This window comes from Typha angustifolia, chromosome 13 (assembly GCF_048772165.1).
Source record: "Typha angustifolia cultivar Huaian chromosome 13, ASM4877216v1, whole genome shotgun sequence".
Classification (NCBI taxonomy): Eukaryota; Viridiplantae; Streptophyta; class Magnoliopsida; order Poales; family Typhaceae; genus Typha; species Typha angustifolia.
Window position 1 is genome coordinate 14879572 of NC_133251.1, and position 17601 is coordinate 14897172.

Sequence of the window (17601 nt, forward strand, 5' to 3'; positions counted from 1 at the left end):
ATTATTCTAAAAATGTGGGTAAATAACAGTTTAGTACTGTGGCTTGGCTGAATCTTAACTTACCTATATATATTTTAAACTTAAGCATTTAACCTATTAAGCTATTTTTAATAGCTAAATTACAACTTTTAATAAAAATATGAAGAAACTAAATTATTTCTAAAAAATACAGTCTAATTTAAAAGTCATACGAGTAGTTTACTCATTTAAAATTTTATTTATTACAACATATATCGACGCAAATAATAATAAAATAATTTGATCATTTGTACACCTTATATTTTTATTATTTACGTAGAAAATATTTTAAATTAGATTTGAACTAAACGTCGTAAAAATATTCTGTTTAGTTAAAATATTATATTTCTAAAATGATAAATACTATCAGTATGAATTAATCGAAATATTTTAATAGCACAGTTAATTTAACTTAAAGATTTGATTAAAATATAAAACTATAATTTTATTTATAAATTTCCCGTAAAGAAAACCTGCTTTCCCAAAAGGAAAGCCTGCGATACTGAATCACGTGAAAGTTAAAATGTTTAAATTAAAATTTTAAAAGTGTAAGTAAATTTGAGTCAAATCAAACGAAGATAAAATATAATTTGCCCTATTCTATCCATGATAACTACCGTACCATGTGATCGATGCCTCTTGTCAAGTCTGAAAAGGCAAATGATGACTTTATGATCCCTGGTCACAGTTTGAATAATTAATATTATCTTACTCAACAATAATTATTATGAGGTGTTTTTTAATTGTTCTTTTGAGAAGACATAGTAAGCTTAAGACATAGAGATGCCAACAGCTACCTTTCTCTCTCTCTCTCTCTCCCCCCCATTATTTAGACACTATTGAAAAGCCTTTGTCTTTCTCCACTACTACAATCTACAAACATATTTCTGGCATATCCAAAGACAGCAACTAATCATCCATGAAACTAACTCTTCCTCCCGAGATCTTTCAAACAACTTCAAACTTATCGAATCCATCTATTTCTCTGTGTGTGTGTGTGTTTGTCTGTTTTCTTGGAGTTTGCTGTCTGCATTTGTAACTATCAATGGGCAAGTCTCGGCCAAAGCTCCATGAGAGACAAAGACATGTGAGCATGCCTTTGGCCATTTGCTTACTTTGATGTGGGTGTGACAAATCCATAAGCTCAAATGTATGCTTTCCTTAACGTGCTTTGAGATTCGCGCGCTTGTTTGTTGGAATAAAGTTGGTGCATAATCTATCTATTTGGGATGCCAGTCAGGGATAGAGGTGGCTTATTAGTTGCCTTCCAGGTATACATAGTGAATGAAATGGATATAGATTTATTAGCTTCGTAATGTAGAATTTAACACTAATTATTTATGCAATAATTAGTCATATTTAATGACGTCAAAGAATCTTATCTGTTGACAATTTATTGGGGATTAGTTAAAACTAAATAACGGAAGCATATCGGATAAGCAGAGACAGAGGAGAGTGCACAAATCCCGAGGAGGGGAAAGGGTTATTGCAGATCCCGTACGATAACATCTAAGCGGACGCTCGTACAAATCTCTTCGTTCACCCTTTAAACGGCACCACGGTTCACCGCCCGCACGCACATGGGGTGTGTTACGAAGCCCCGAATCCACCGCAATCTCCGTAACTGCCGGTACATGGTATGCCGCCACCCATCACCGTCCGATTCTTTCGCTTAGTCCATCCTACAGCAGATGATTGACTAAATCCCTTTACCACACCGAATCAATCCGTATATAAACGCCTCAACACACACACACACACACTCTCTCTCTCTCTCCCCCTCTTTAATCTTGTTTCAACTCCAGATAGCACAAGCTCTTTGGCTTCTCGTCTGCTATCTCTCCGCCATTGCCGACTTCTTGAGATGGAGAGCGAGGAGAAGCGCCGAGTTTGTTCCTCAGGTTGTTTTCTTCCCTTATAGGGTGGGTTCTATTTTGTTCTCCGTTACGGGACTAATGGCTTGTGAGCTTCTTGGGTTGAAGGTGGTGAGGGAAATGGAGGAGTGCTCGTGTGCCACGCGTGCGGGTGGGCCTACTCGAACCCGCACCCGAGCGCGAAGCAGAGGAGGGCTCACCGGAAGAACTGCGGGAAGATAGCAATGGCGTCAGGAAGTGGGAGGAAGGGTTCGGATGAGGAAGCCTCGGACGACGAGAAGAACAAGAAGGGAGGTAAGGAGCGCTTAGGTTATGCTTTAGTTTGGTTTTTTTTTTTTTTTTTTTTTTTTTTTTTTTTGTGGTTCGGGTGTAATGTTGGTGAGCTCTTCGATCGGTTTGATTGATTCTCCGATGTTGGTTGGTAGGTGATGGATTGATGGTGGAAGGAGGAGGCGGGGAGGAAATCAAACAGAATGGGGGCAATGTCGAATTAAGTTTTGTTGCATCTGGGAGAGATGGTGGAATGTTGGAGAAAGATGAAAACTTGGGAAATAACACTGGTATGTGTATTTTATTTTCTCTCTTATAAGAAATGGAAATATAATTTGTTGCTGTCCATTTTATCCGTCAAAATTGTGCAATCTTAGATAAAAAGATAGATAAACTAAACGCTTCTGTGACTGCCTAAATTTTGTTTGAGTGAGTAAGAATGGCTGGGACTCTGTAATGCATGCTTGGATTTGATCTAATAGTTCATCTTTTGTAAATTAGAAATACTGGCATAATTCTCTGATTATTTTTTTAAATCCTGTGAGACATAAGAGGATAGAGGATGATTTGCTTTAGTTAACTTATGTTAAACGTCAAAATGGGTAGGCATTGTTGGATTAAGTCAGAGACCCCTATTGAATGACCTGCTTCAATGGGTGGACAGAGCACATTAAGATAACTTAGTGTGTTCTCTGCAGTTAGTTTCTATGTAGTTTGCATCTCGACTTCTTGCATACTTTTTATTGTTGATTTATTTTCTAGATGTAGCTCATTGTGGGTCTGTGAAGGTGTTACAATAAAGTGTAATGGATGATGTCCATTATAATTCCTTTTTGGGGTTTATTTTGAAGTAGCCTGCTACCACTTGGTGACCACATCGCATATTGGCATGTATATCTTGTCAGACAAATTTAATTATTCCAACTGCATGATGTGCATGCATGTCCACATATTTTTTTATGCCTTGTCTTTTGATAATGAATTTGCAGGGATATATACAGGTATGTTACCTGCCTATATATTTATTTATGTTGTGTAACATTTCCTTGAACTAGTAACCATGTTTGGTGTTGACAACTTAATTAGAATTTAGAACTGTTGGACCTCTTCGCATTTTGGGGTTCCTTTGCCTGAAATTAATATATGCTCTTAAAAAATCACAGAAAGAATTATGAGTGGATCTCAGCTTGGTATTTCTTTTTCCTCCTTACTGTTAATGCCAAATTCCTTGACAAGTGGATTTGTGGAAAGAGATGCTTGAAGCTTGCTTGGCTGGAATGATGGGTGGTTAAATTTATCTAATCATCATCAACAACCGTGTTACAACACCATAGATTTGGTACCAGAAAAACAAAGATATACTTGCACCATTATAAGAAATTAGAATATCAAAATTTTTGTAGAATTATAATTGTTAGAAATTAAAATTTTGGAGGAGATAGGATTCCTTATTTGACTAGGTTCAAATAGATATTTAAAGTTAAACTCAAAGTCGAACTCACAGATAAAAACCAAAACCAGTTAGGTTTAGTAAATCGAATCATTTAAAGTCTAAAACCGATTAAGAATTGTATTTTGAAAACCGAAAAACAAGTAGGAAGAAAAAAGTTGAGTAAAAGTAAGAAAAATAAAACCATGACAAACACACTACCATTATTTATTTTATGTGAAAAACCTCTTAATCCATTGGGAGAAAAAACTAAGGATTCGCTCAAATTGGATCAATCAGAACTTGATCTCCCTTAAAGTCCATCAGACTTGAAACATAACTAACCATTTCCCAGAAAATAATATATAGCATATCTAGGGGAAGTACAGTGATTAAAATAGACATGCATGCAATGTGACTCAAAAACAATTTTTCATCTCAAACCATCATAAAACTAAATCATTTTGGTATTTTCTATTTTTTTAGTTTTCAGTTTTGTGGAATTCAGAAATTCAGATTTCAAATACAAGTTTAGTTTCTATATTTTTAAATTTTGGGAAATTTGCATATAACACCCTGTATTTTAACAAAATAGTGGTTTAAACTCTATATTTTTACTATTTGCAAATCGAGTCTTTTGATTTCATAAATATATACAAAAAATACTTTAGATTAGATTTGAACTAACATTGTTTGCACAGATAAGAATTTTTTAACAAATTAATTTTTTTAAGAAAATGACTAAAATATTCTTAGTATATGTTGGGTAAATATAATTTAGCTAAGAGTGTTTTTGTAATTCTTCTAGTATATTTAACTTAACCTGGAGATTTGGTTAAGTTTAACTAACGGATCTGAACGACAATATATTTTTTTCACACCTTCATTAAATTATAGGGCTCGATTTGCAAATAGTGAAAATGTTGGATGTAAACCATAATTTCGTTAAAATGTAAGGTGTTAGATGTAAATTTTTCTTAATATTTTTGGAATTTTGATATTTTCAATCTAGATTTGAGATTTCTAGAAGTTTCGAAATTAAGATATTCAGTAAACAACTCTTAGAGATTCCATCAATTTACAAATTCAGATTTGAAAATAGATTTCAGTTTTTTCATAAATCTTAGATTTTTCAATCTATTAATTTTCAGAAATTTCCAACAATTAAACAATTCCAGTTTTCATATTTCAAAATTCAAAATTTCACAAATTCAGCCATTAAATATCAGATTCGAAGAAGTCATCAAATTTCAGATTTAACAAATTTCCTATTTTGAAGATCTCAACATAACTAGATATAAGAAGTCGTCAAATAAAATTTCATGATCAAATAGCCGTTAAGAAGAATTCGAACAATCCGATGAAAGCAGATGTCATAGAAATCCAATAATCAGAGAAAGTCATGCAATCAAAACTCATGGATAATGCAAAATCCAAAATCCAAATCCATTTGAAGGAATTCTGAAACACATGATATAGCAATAAATTTTGATAATATTACAAAAAGGTCAAACCATAAGGTAGATCAATGAAATCTAGCAAGTGCAGCAAAATCTATGGGTCGTAAGATGTATAAATCAAATTCAAATTCAATACAACCAAAAGATGTAAACCATGGAATCCGGTGAAAAGTGTTAGAACTTAAAAACACTAAAATCTGCCTACTCATAACATAAAAAAAAATGCAACCAAATCACAAGATGTAGCAGTGAAATCCAATAAGGTTATAAGAATATGATGATAAAATCCAATCAAAAGCACATAGCTAGGGAAAAATATTTTTTTAGCCGTCCCATAGCTAAAGTAATCGAAAAGTGGATCACTCAAGAGAATCACCCTGAAAGGGTGTGGTGAAATTCGCTGTCCCTCACTCAAAAAGCTCTTATTTTCAAATCAATCTTATGAAATTTTTTTAGAAAAGACACGATTCAGGATCATTTGTAGTCATAGTTCACCTTTTCCTAACACCCAGACTATGAAACACATGGAATAGAGGACATCATTGAAAGCACCAAATTAATTTCTATTAAAATAATTAAGTGCTTAGGTGCATCAAATATGTTAGATGATTTAATGTGTTATCACATTTAATGAAACATTTATATTGGATGGCCTTCTTGTATTTTTTTCATTACATGTTTTTTCTTCTCCCTCCTTTATTGCGATAGAATCTTTTTCTTTTCATTTCTTCCACACACACTCTCTCTCTCCTTTTTCATTGCACCAATTTTGAGTTAGTACTTTTTTTAGTTTTTAGGTCTCATATGTGAGTAATTATTATTATTATTATTTATTTTTTCATTTAAAACAAAAGGATTTTTCCTGCATTTTAAAATAATATTTAAAATTTTATGTAATTAAAAAATAGTTTAATCCAATCTGAGCAGTCGATCTAACCGATACGTATAATTTTTATCAGAGGTCAATCTCTATTCCAATCCTGATTTTTCAAACCTTGAATATAAGAAAAGGACTCGACTCAATAGACCCATAGACTCAGGCTTGCTAGAATTTGAAATTGGCCCGCAATAACAATCTACCATGCTTTCGTCCACCTTGAACTCAAGGTAAGAACTTAAGGGACCTAGCCATTAAATCTGACTCAGTCATCTAAGTCACCTCACCCACTAGTCGTTCATCCCACTCAATCTTGAGTAAGCTGCTAACTCGGGCAAATTGGACTACTGCAATTATGCATCTGTGGCATTATTCTTTGTGCTCTTTTTGTATACATCTCATGGTCTTATTTACGTAACTTGGATATCTATGCTAGGCTGATGTATATATCCACTCAAGAAGTAAAGCAAACTCCGTTGATTGATGCGGATAGTGAAGCAGTGTTCAATGAGATATAGATGCTACTTCATGATGGCACAGATAATCACCAACATTTTTCGCTCATAGGTTGATAGCTATTATGATCTAGGTGATAAAGTCTTACTAAGATAGGCCACATGTCAGCCTCCTTGCATGATCATGGCTTCGATCCCGACTCCCGAAATCTCACATTCAATCATGAATTTCTTCGAAAAATTGGGCAGCGATAGAATATGTGAGGATGTCACAACTGCCTTTAGCTTTTCGAATGCCTCATGTACCTTTTTTGTCCACTTAATCTATCCCTTCTTTTATAAGGCTATCAGTGGTGCTGCAATCTTTTTGTAGTCTTCAATATATCTGCAGTAGTAGTCGTAAGATGAGAAAGCCATCCGCTCCTTCGAGTTCGTCTGTAGTTGCCACTACACCATATTGGTAACCTTTGTTGGATCTACCTCAAATCCTACTGTTGAAATGATGTGTCCTAAGTAATTCACTTTCCGCTTGTCCCAGAGACACTTCAAGATCTTCACATGCAAGCTGTGTTAGCAAAGTAGTTATAGGACCTCCAAAAGATGTACAATTGGTCTTCCCATGTCAGATAGTACATAAATATGTCATAAAAAAGACAATTATATAATGACATATAAGAGGCCTAAATATGTTATTTATCGGCCCTTGGAATGTCGTTGGATTGGTGAAACCGAATGGTATCATCAAAATTTCAGTGTCTATCGCGAGTGCATAATATTGTCTTGTGCATGCTCGACATGTGTACTTAGATCTAATGGTAGTCGACCATCAAATCCAACTTGGTGAAGTAGGCACCGCGCCCGCCAACCCATGTGACAACTCAATGATCATATAGGGTGCCACACTGAGCATAATCTCAATGCAGTGATCGGCGACCTTGTTGCCGGCAACCCTTTCGGTTCCTTAAATATGTCGCTGAATTCCTACAAAACACTAAATAAATTAGTACATAAATCAACAACAACATGCTCCATTGAGGGTTCAACCAGCTGCATGAGGAATATGCTACACCCTGCCTTAGGCAAATCGACCAAAAGATGCAAGGCTGCACCCGAATCTGGCCATTGCCCCTTCAAATACACATCATGGCCACCACTTCAGAAGTCCATGATCAAATTTTCAAATTCAAAACAGACTTTGCTAAAGCTTTAGAGCCACTAGGTGCTAAGTACAATGTCCACACCTTGAAGGGCTAGTGGATGTCGGTTCAGGATAAAGGAGCATCCTTGGATCCGAAGCACCATACCACGGCACACTCTGTCCATTTCCAAAGTCGTGCCATCTCCAATCACCACATTGAACATTCAAACCTAATGGACAATTCCACCTCTAATACAATCCATTGAACCATCTTCTTATTGAGAAAATTGTGAGAACTTTCGCTATCAATAAGAACACAGACCAGTTGCTTCTTTGGTTCCAAAATAAGCATGCAAGAAAATCTCGGCATGGACCTCCTCCTCGATCACCTTCATATCTTCGATGCCATCCACCTCTGGTCCTATACCTTTATAGGCCTTGGCCTCAACCTCTTCAGGTCCCTCCGTCAATATGATGAGATCTTGCACATTTGTTTTCTAGAACAAACTTTTCATTGCAATGGAATCATAGATCTTTCGCCTTTCGTTCCTTGACTTGCGCTGCTGTAAAGCAACGTGTAGGAGGTTGTGCTGTCTTGGAGGGTTGTGGGCATCATAGGACTAGATCTGGCCATGGGTGGCAGCCAGCCCACATGTCTCCGTTGTGGGCATGGGTGGCCAGGGAACCCCCCGCACATTTGTTGCCATCTAGGTTGTCCTCCCTCAAGTTATCAATGCTCGAAGCTTCTCCTCCATCACCTGAGTCATATGAAAGTCATTCACAAGAGAACAGGGTTGAGCCACCTTCACGTTGGCTTGGATGTCGTGGCGGAGTCCATTAATGAATGTATTCCAGAGAGCAAAGTTCAGCTACCCTCGAACTTGATTGGATATCCTCTAAAACTCTTCTTGATAGGCACACAAGGGATTTTTGTGGAAGTTTTTAGAAAATAGTCTCAAAGTCTTCATACCCATATGGCTCAAACATTGGCAAATAACCTCGAACTTATCCCAAGCCAGAAATGAAAGGTTTTGTTGTGCCAATTGTCACTGCTGAATAATGACACCCTTGGAAAGAGGCCAGCAACACTTTAGGCAAGAATTGCAAAATGTTATATTCCCACGAACTTATCATTAGATTTGCACTTACAGTGATAGAACATATAATTATTAGTTATTTGTCAAGCTTGGCTGGTTTAATCTTTAAGCATCTCTTATGGTCTGGAATCCTTGCGTAAATTTAAGTGAAGTCGTGGTATTATCCATCAAATTTTGCTGCACTACACTAGCATTTGTTGCAAGTTGCAACTGGAGTTCGTCAAATGCTTTGTATCAATGATGTTATACACCCCTCAGTGTTCTGTCTTCTCTTATTCAATTATTGGTTTTCTCTAAATTCTCTATTGATCTGTCTTTGAATTTTGTCCTGGTTAATTAACTTTCTGTTCCTTTTTCTTGAATGTCAGGGTCTAATTACAGGCATGCAAAGAACTTCAGCAACTAAAATGAACTGAACCGACACCTTTTTTTATTGCTCTCTTTTTTAAAGAAACTATTTGTTCCCCTATTTGTTCTTTCATTCTTTTGAAACACTTGGTAAGAAATCCTCTTTTGGAAAAAAAAAAAAAACTAACAGACTCCATCTGAGCATACAAACTTTCTGATCTGTGTTATGGAATTGGGCATTCATGATAGTTTCGGAAAAAAATATTCACACAAGTTTTATATCTTCTCAGTTATTCTGGCTTTTTCAAGTTTATCTTTCCTGACTATCAATATTTTTACCTGCAGACGATAATCTAGACCCATGTGCTTTGCTTCATGGTGATGGAAGTCAAGGTCCTGACCTAAAATGCAGCAAGAATCAACCGACAACTTGGATGCACATAGCAAGTCATGCGGCAGTGGTACCCAGCAATTCACATATGGATGATGCAGACACAACACCCTCAGTTCTTGCTCTCTCAGAGGAAACAGATTATATGAAGCTGCAAATTGCAAGTGGCGGCAATATAGTTGTCGATGGTACAACTTCTGCAACTTATGCAGAGAGTACAGATGACATTTGTATGCCAGAACAGCCATTCATATCTGGTGATCCTGCTAGTGCCTCTTCTGAAGATCCCCTGCTTGAGAAGTTAGCTAAATATCCAGAGGTCAGTATACCAATAAATGACACAAATCATACTGAGACACAAATGAAAGATTCTCCTGCTGAAATTGCTGCAAACTCAAAGGGTCTTGATTTGTCCTTATCATGCGTTGAAGATGAACAAACTGATGTAGAAGGTCCTCTCTCTCAAAATCTAGCATTATATAAGGCTTTATATTCATGTCCATTGGAAATTGATTCATCTGAGCACCTAGATTCAGTCTATACTCATAAACCTGAGATTAAAAATGGCATACCTGATAACCCTGAAGGTGAAGGAGACAACAAGAACTTTAATGCTTTGCCAATGGAAGCAAGCACACTTTTAGGGGAAAGCTCAATGCAGATGGTTGGATCATGTCAGGATAACTGTTCCATGGAACTCAACTCAACGATTGTATCTGTTGGTGTTAAGGCAGAAAATGAACCAGAATATCATTTAGGGGGTAAAATTTCCAAACTGATTTTGTCAGAGTTGGTAATGGTTAATTCAGATGAAAGTGCTTGTGATAACTCTTTAGATGAAACAGTTCATGAAGTCAATCCTTTCAATGAAAAGTCTGTTAATGAATCTGCTAATAATGAATCAAATGGTGATCCAAATTCTCTAAATGGGCATGATAATGGGGAAACAACTCCTTCTGCTAACTTTGAATATGAAGCAGCAGTATCTGTAGCAACATTTGGAAGCTCTAAAGGCCTAGGATTACATGGGGTAGAAAGCAATCTAGAGAATTCTCATGCTATGGCTACAGAATTATCAAGATCTCAAGATAATCAATTGACAGGTTCACATGAAACATGTTTTACAGTGGGCCATCTAAAGGAAGTTGAAATCGAAGGTTCCTCAGAAGAAAAAGAAACCAACATAACACATGAATTGATCTTGCGGAATGATACTATAGCTAGTAGGATTGATTGTGGTGCACAACATGTCGATAGCCATGCCAGTGAAACAGTTAAAGCAGACGATGCCTTTATCCAGGAAGCATGTAAAGAGATAAGTTCCCAGTCAGGCACAAGCTCAGAGTATTCAGAGATAAGCTTCAGAGACTCGCATATATTTGAACGTCATTCAGATCAATTCAACCATTGTAAAGCTTTTGACGAAATGTCTGGAGAACCTGCAGATAGCAATGAGTTTAACGGTCACAGTATGCAAGAAGTAGTTGAAATAAAGCACAATCTCACTGAAATGAGTCTTTCCAAAGCAGCTCTTGGGATATATGAATCACAGAATGGCTATGCAGAAAATGTATCTGGACCTCATCTGCCTGTCAGGAATCATCACCAGGACAGTTCAAAAGAGTCTGCAGTTGATGCTGTTCTAGGTTCTGAGATTAATTGCAATGTTGGAGTAACAAGTGAGAAAAAATCAAATGAGGATGGTCTTGGATTATGCCATCAAAAAACACAAGATTTTTGTGTTGAGGGGCATGTCACATCATTAATGGACACAGAGCCTTGTATAACGAAATCCATTGCATTTGATGATGCAAAAACTGATGTCAACTTTGATGCCATTCCTTCAGGTGATTGCCATCAGAATTTGCCAGAGGATCAATTTCATATTGTATCCAGTCAACAACCTGCTCTTACAGATAACTCAACATATTCTAATTCCCATACAAGCAACTTTGAAGGAAAACAGGACTCCATCTCAGGTAAGAATTAGTTCTTTTATTTTGTTCCTTTTCTGTCTACGTCTCTTCCTGCAGAGTACGAACTTGCTTGTCTGTTGGATTGTAGTTTTTCTTTTATGTTCTTTTAAATACTCTAATATGACCTTCTGTATTTTGACAATTTAGACAACTTGTATACCTCATGCAATATAGACATTGTTTGTCTTCTCCTTTACTTCTTTCGACATTAGATTTAAGTTAGTTTCTTGTCACTGTTCGATTATAGAATTTACTATTTGTTTGTGAAGCTAGGATATAAGTGCACTTTATGCAATGGAGCCAAAACTTTGAGTTCCTCTGATGCACTACCTTCAAATTCTTATCTTCAATTTTTATTGTTTTTATGATCTGTGTATTAGATATTCACTTGTATGAAATCTGAGTGCCATCAAACAAATTTGTGCAATTTAACCTTTCAAAGGTTTGTTTGGCAAGGATATTTTGACTGGTGTCCATCAACCTGTGCGAAGTGACCATCTATTTTTTTTTTGTGCTGTAGATGATAATGCCCCAGCCATAAGGCATACAGCATATGGATTGCCTAGTCATGAGACACAAACTCCGGCTCCTGGAAGTACTCATACCATCAAGGATGTTTGTATTTCTAATATGGCAGAGGAAGATAGCTTGCAAGAAATCAATGCAGATGAGAGTGATGTCATTACAGCACCAACTCATGTGATCCCGGCAAATTTTACTAGAACAACTATTTCTGACGAAATTCATGCAGAACAGAATGCAGAAGATGAATCTGAAGGAAAAAAGAAAGAGGAAGATATCAAGGCTAATGTAGCGAGATGGAATTCTGGAAAAGCTGCCGTTCCTTTGAAGGCCCTCCTTGCTGAGGCAAGCATTGAGGCAAATCTAGAAACAGCGAAAGCGGAGGAGCAGACAACATCATCCAAGAAACGAAGGGCTAAGAAGGATGACTCGTGTGCAAAAAGTTCCTCGTCCTCCAAAGAAGCTTCTGATCACCAAGAATGGGATTCTCCTGCAAGGTTGCCAATGAACAAGAACATAAAGAGGAAACCTAAAGCAAAACAACCATGGGTACCATTTATGTGCTGTCCATCCGTTAACTGAAGTAATTTTTTGAACTTGGTGGCTGCTCCTTTACAGGACAGACATGGCACCCTTTAGCTTGCATTAATGCTGTTGGAGTCTATGGCGTCTTAAGCTTCAGTTTTACTTTCGTAGATTTAAGTGTAATTATGCTGCTGTTAATTGTAAGTAAACTAGGTTATTCGATACTTCTTCAATCATCTTGTGTTGTGCCAGCATTAGGATGGAATACATTGTTTGTTTCAAAATTTTGATATGTAATTACTTATATACTTGGATGGATTTCTTTTGGTGTGAGCTTAAGCTGTAGTAGATGAATATTTCCTTTTGTCATTGCATCATGATAAGAGCATCCAACTCGTCTCAGTCTATACAGTGGAGGGAAGCTGTGTACAAATGAGTACGATTTAAGACTGATTAGCCTTCAAATGCTTGAGGGAAAGTAAAGAAATATCAAGTTTTCCCGTCCATGAGATGCAAAAGATTTACGTTCGCTCCAACGAACTGGAATTAAGACAGATATTTCAATGGTGTATTACAACTACCAACATAATGCTAAAGACAAGTACACTTAAAATAAAGCAAAGTATCCATTATAAACTCATACGCATTGGCCTCACTGGGAAGACAGGCGCAAGTAAACCCCAAACATATTTCAAATCCTTAGGCTGCACTGTCAATACTCATGGGCTAATCTCTTGCTTCAATGCAGATTGGCTTCGAGTTTTCTGCAATCAACCAACAAAATAGAGTGAATCATTCATGATTCATCCCCTAGTCAAACGAAATAATACTACTATGCCGGCATCCAGCTCTGGTTCGGAAGTATTCAATGTGGTGTAGCTTACATTTTTGCCTCCAAATGCTATGGTTTGCTCATCTTTGCAAACATGTTACCATAGAACTTGGCATCTTTTTTGTTGAGTTCCTTTATCTTCTCTTTCAGAGCCTTGTATTCCAACCTCACGTCCCTGGAATCACAAAACCAAGGTCTCCATTTATCTAGGCCCAAAAAGAGAAATCCACAAGCAGCTGGAAACTTTTAAGTACTCTGATACTTTAAACATAAACATACTTATTATCAGGATCTATCTCGAGGGCTTTCTTTATATCCAGCTCAGCCAAATCCAAATCAGCAAGCTGAATATAAGCTTGAGCCCTCCTATACAAGGCCTTAACATTCCTGCTATCAAGCTCCAATACCTGGTAATTTAATATTAAACACACATTCAGCAAATAAACTAGATGCATGAGTATCACTATTATAATGCATGAACAATAAGCAAGGGAAGAAAAACTCTCGGTACCTTCGTGCACAATTTTTCTGCCTGTTTATAATCTTTAAGTTTCAGCTTACAGGCTGCATCATTGAGATTGCATGTAATCTTCAACACTTTTGATTGCTTCTTTTCTTCATCATTAAATGAATTATCATACTCAATGAACTTCGCCGCCTGGATAAAAATATAAAGGACAGTGGTCAATCATTCAGGATCCAGAGAAAGTTAAAGAGGTATCCAAAGACTCTTGAGTCATATAATGCAGTAATGTCTAGTACCTTTTCGTATCTCTTGGAAGCTCGTGCATATTTGTGCAACTTAAACAGAACATTTCCCTCCTCTTTCTTCTTGCCAGCAGCTTCAATCTTCTCTTCATTATTCTTCAAGTCCCATGACTCTTTCTCCTGCAGAATAATTATAGACAATAATTAACTGAACCTGATAGCTCGCATGAATTACAGGTAAAATAGATAAGCACAGAAGGTAGGCATACCTTCACAAAGGATACAAGCTCAACTTCATAAATTACAGTGGAGTTGGGTGGAACCACAGCAAGATCCTGCTTCGATTCAGTGGAAGAAAATGCATGCTCAGGTGGAATTGTTACCAGAGCAACCTCACCCTTCTTCATGGTCATCACAGCACGATCGAGACCGTCAATGACTTGTTCTGTTTGTCCATAGAAAAAATAATTCATCATTTCAATGCATAATGCTCGAAAGAAAACTGACGAGAAAAAAAAGGGGAATGTAGTAACACTAAGAATAATCACCCTCGTCAGTCTTGAATTCAAATGGCTCCTCATCATCATGTCCCTTCTTAACAAACACAGTCTCATCTTGCAGTTTCCCAATCAACTTCACTGCCATCAACAATTTTCTGTCAGTGCGATCAACCTAATAACAAAAATATGGACAGCACATGAATTTTGATTTAAATATCTGCAAATTTATGAAACATCTGGTGACATTGTGTTCAATATCATTGAGGTGAACGTCTCCCTAAAAGCCAAATGAAATGGATGAGAGTACTTTGTTACATGAAGTCCAATATCTACGACATGTTTAAAAAACTGCATTTCCACAAATACCTTTCACAACTGCCCCATCATTTGGACGTTCATATCCCTCTCCTTCCTTGAGAGTTTTCTTAAGGACTTTCTTATCATCTCCTATCTCTGTAACAGTCTTCCAATATAACAACTCAAGCTCCACAAGAAGTGTTGCATTTGGTGGCACCGTACCATCATTGCCAGAGGCTGGCCTGCCTTTCTCACCAAATCCATCTGTCAAAGGAAAGGATAAGATGAGAAGATGCTAAAAGTAATAGAATTATCACAACTAATGGATTATTGGCCAGTTAAAAAATATAACAAATTAACAATGAAACTCACACTGTGGCTTTACGGTAAGGAGCACCTTCTCTGCCTTCTTCATAGTTTTCACAGCTTTTGCTAGTGCAGGGCAGAAAAATCCTGTCTCCAGAGGTTTATTCCACTTAGCGCATGTTTGCAATTCCTTCAAAAAAGGTGCAAAAATATCACAAATGATTAATCTCACCATCTTTGACTGTGAACTCAACTCCCTCTGACTTTGATACTACAGTTCCATCCTCCAATCGGGCCTCGTATTTTACTGCAGATTAATGGTTATTGTTTGTTTAACTTTCAAGAAAAAAGGACATTTCAACAGCAAATAACATGCACTGAAGGTTGCGATCTAGTACCAAACACTTCATCAAGATCTTTAGGGTTCTCCCACTTCTCCCCTTCTTTTAGTATCTTCTTGAATATGCCTCCATCCTTGCAGATGTCCTTGACGCTGGACCAGGAAAGGAGCTCGACGTCGAATTGGAGGGTAGCATTGGGAGGGATGGTTGGAGGGGAGCCAGATTCACCGTATGCTAATTCAGGAGGGATAGTGAAAACAGCATTCTCACCTTTCTTCATCGTCTTGATGCCAAGATCCCATCCCTTAATAACTTGTCCTGCAAAAGAGTTGATAAAAGAATACAACTGAATAAACCAATCCAAGAGACATCAAAATTCTCCTAACCACTATTTTCATAATTAATGCAAACAAATGCAGCATACAAAGAAACACCTTTGCGCCAAAGAGGCCTATGGATAACAATGACTCTTATCATTCAATGGAAGTCCAATACATACAACAGAATATTAGTATGGGTCTTCACTCTCAACCTTGAAAAATCGTATCTCAAGCATTCCGTGACAATTGGCAGATCATGATAGCAAGATGATACAAGTACAGCTCATATCACTGGCTGGTACATTATTTTCGAAAAGATGATAACTCAAAATGACACAACTATTAAGTTCCAAGCAAAAATAAACTATTAATATATAATATATATATATATATATATATATGCTTCCAGAGAATGAGTCTACTGCAACGTTCATGGGCCGTCACATTTTAGAAGCCTTCTTTTGGACACTTGAAGAGGATTGGCTATTTGGTCATAAAATTAGCAAGCCAAAACTGTTATTATGCTTTAACATAAAAGGTTGTTCTGCACTTAAACCTATTCAATCCTTTATAAATCCAAAACGGAGTCTGACAATGGTAAGAACCGAGACGTTCACAGTATCAAGCTTTAAGAAGCAGCGATCAAATGCCAGGCCAAATAACCACTAGAATCATGACTTGCTCTCGTTCCCCAGTACCTAATTGCGTTGATTAAATGCGACTGAACCATCTTTACCAATTCAAAACAACCAGATTCAAATGATAGCAGCTTATAATTTCTGTAGTTCCACAACATTACTCCATTCTGAAAATAAAATGCACTACGAACCACGTGTTTCAGCTCAGCTCATGGATTTATAGAAAAAATGATGAAAACCTTACCTTGACCGAGCTTAAACTTGAAAGGCGTCCCCCGATCGCGGCTCGAATCAAACTTGGTCCCATCAAGCAGCGTCCCCGTATAGTGCACTACAATCCAACACCCAAAGATCACATTTTTTTCCTCCAAAATCATCAGCAAGTAGCAAAAAAAAAAAAAAAAAAACCAACTGATTCGCATGAATAAAAAACACCCATATCCCAAACCACCATACCTTCGACCTCGTCACCAACCTCAGGAGTATCCCAGCCTTCCCCTTCCTTGACGAGCTTCTTCGTAAGCCCCTGCTTCCCAATCTCCTTCTCATCCCCGACCTTAAGGATGGGATTCTCGTCCGGGAGACCCATCATGTCCTCGTTCATCATATCCTCACCAGCCGGAAGATCGAAGTCGTCGTCCATGCCTCAAAAACTCAGATTTTCTTTTCTCATAAATCAGCGAGCGAATCGAGAGCAAAGAGCAAGAGAGAAAGATCGATGCGAAGAATGAATTGGATAAGACGAAGTGAGGGGTAGAAGAGTGAGTTGGGGGGATTCCAGAGAGTTCTAAAGAGGGGAAGTGGAGAGAGAGAGAGGGGGGGGGGGGGGGGCGCTGATGCTTCTAGACGCAGCGTGTAAGCTTATTCGATAGGGATTCGATGCTTCTCCTTACCCCCCCCAAAAAAAGGAAGAAGTTTGTATTTTAAGAGAGATGAAAATGTAACGAGCCTCGTTCATCATTTAAACACTATTCCATTGGCTGACTCAAAATAGATAAATTGATTTATTACATGTTATATATAGCCATAATTTAGTACCATCGAGTAATGTTAATTGAGTTAAATATTGAAGTGTTAGATTTAATTATTTAACCTTAGTCATGGATGGCCTTCTTTCTCTGAGTTCTTTTTATTAGGGAAATTCCCTTAGCAAGTTTTTTATTATGAAAACTAATAATAATATTTGATAAGCTCCCTTTAGTACATTGCAAGTTTTGCTAATTATCTTTTATACACTTGAAGTAATGCACTGAGCTCATTATGTTTGGCTTGAGTCTAA

At 37.1% G+C, this 17601-nt stretch overlaps 2 protein-coding genes across 2 annotated transcripts; one reads left to right on the forward strand and one right to left on the reverse strand.

Moving 5' to 3' along the window:
- Positions 1-1766: 1766 nt before the first annotated feature.
- Positions 1767-12700, forward strand: LOC140773453 (uncharacterized). Its single transcript, XM_073116015.1, has 5 exons — positions 1767-1919; positions 2001-2186; positions 2318-2452; positions 9312-11336; positions 11854-12700. The coding sequence occupies exons 1-5, from the start codon at positions 1883-1885 to the stop codon at positions 12435-12437; spliced, it is 2967 nt and encodes a 988-aa protein (XP_072972116.1). The 5' UTR covers positions 1767-1882; the 3' UTR covers positions 12438-12700.
- A 200-nt stretch (positions 12701-12900) lies between these two features.
- LOC140773454 (70 kDa peptidyl-prolyl isomerase-like) lies at positions 12901-17159 on the reverse strand. Its single transcript, XM_073116017.1, has 13 exons — positions 16779-17159; positions 16567-16653; positions 15422-15682; positions 15256-15330; positions 15090-15170; positions 14787-14981; positions 14469-14558; positions 14190-14365; positions 13975-14100; positions 13724-13870; positions 13492-13619; positions 13265-13387; positions 12901-13144 (listed from the first exon to the last, which is right to left on the reverse strand). Exons 1-12 carry the CDS (start codon positions 16963-16965, stop codon positions 13282-13284), a joined length of 1659 nt encoding a protein of 552 aa, XP_072972118.1. The 5' UTR covers positions 16966-17159; the 3' UTR covers positions 12901-13144; positions 13265-13281.
- Between the last annotated feature and the right edge of the window lie 442 nt (positions 17160-17601).

Bases quoted from the DNA above. Each gene is read 5' to 3' on its own strand.
- LOC140773453 (XM_073116015.1), top strand. From the start codon at position 1,883: ATGGAGAGCGAGGAGAAGCGCCGAGTTTGTTCCTCAG. The intron at 2,453-9,311 runs GTATGTGTATTT...TTTTACCTGCAG, and splicing joins AAACTTGGGAAATAACACTG to ACGATAATCTAGACCCATGT. The intron at 11,337-11,853 runs GTAAGAATTAGT...TTTGTGCTGTAG, and splicing joins AAAACAGGACTCCATCTCAG to ATGATAATGCCCCAGCCATA.
- LOC140773454 (XM_073116017.1), bottom strand. From the start codon at position 16,965: ATGGACGACGACTTCGATCTTCCGGCTGGTGAGGATATGATGAACGAG. The intron at 14,559-14,786 runs GTATTTGTGGAA...TGTTGATGGCAG, and splicing joins TGATGGGGCAGTTGTGAAAG to TGAAGTTGATTGGGAAACTG. The intron at 13,620-13,723 runs GTACCGAGAGTT...TTAAATTACCAG, and splicing joins CAGAAAAATTGTGCACGAAG to GTATTGGAGCTTGATAGCAG.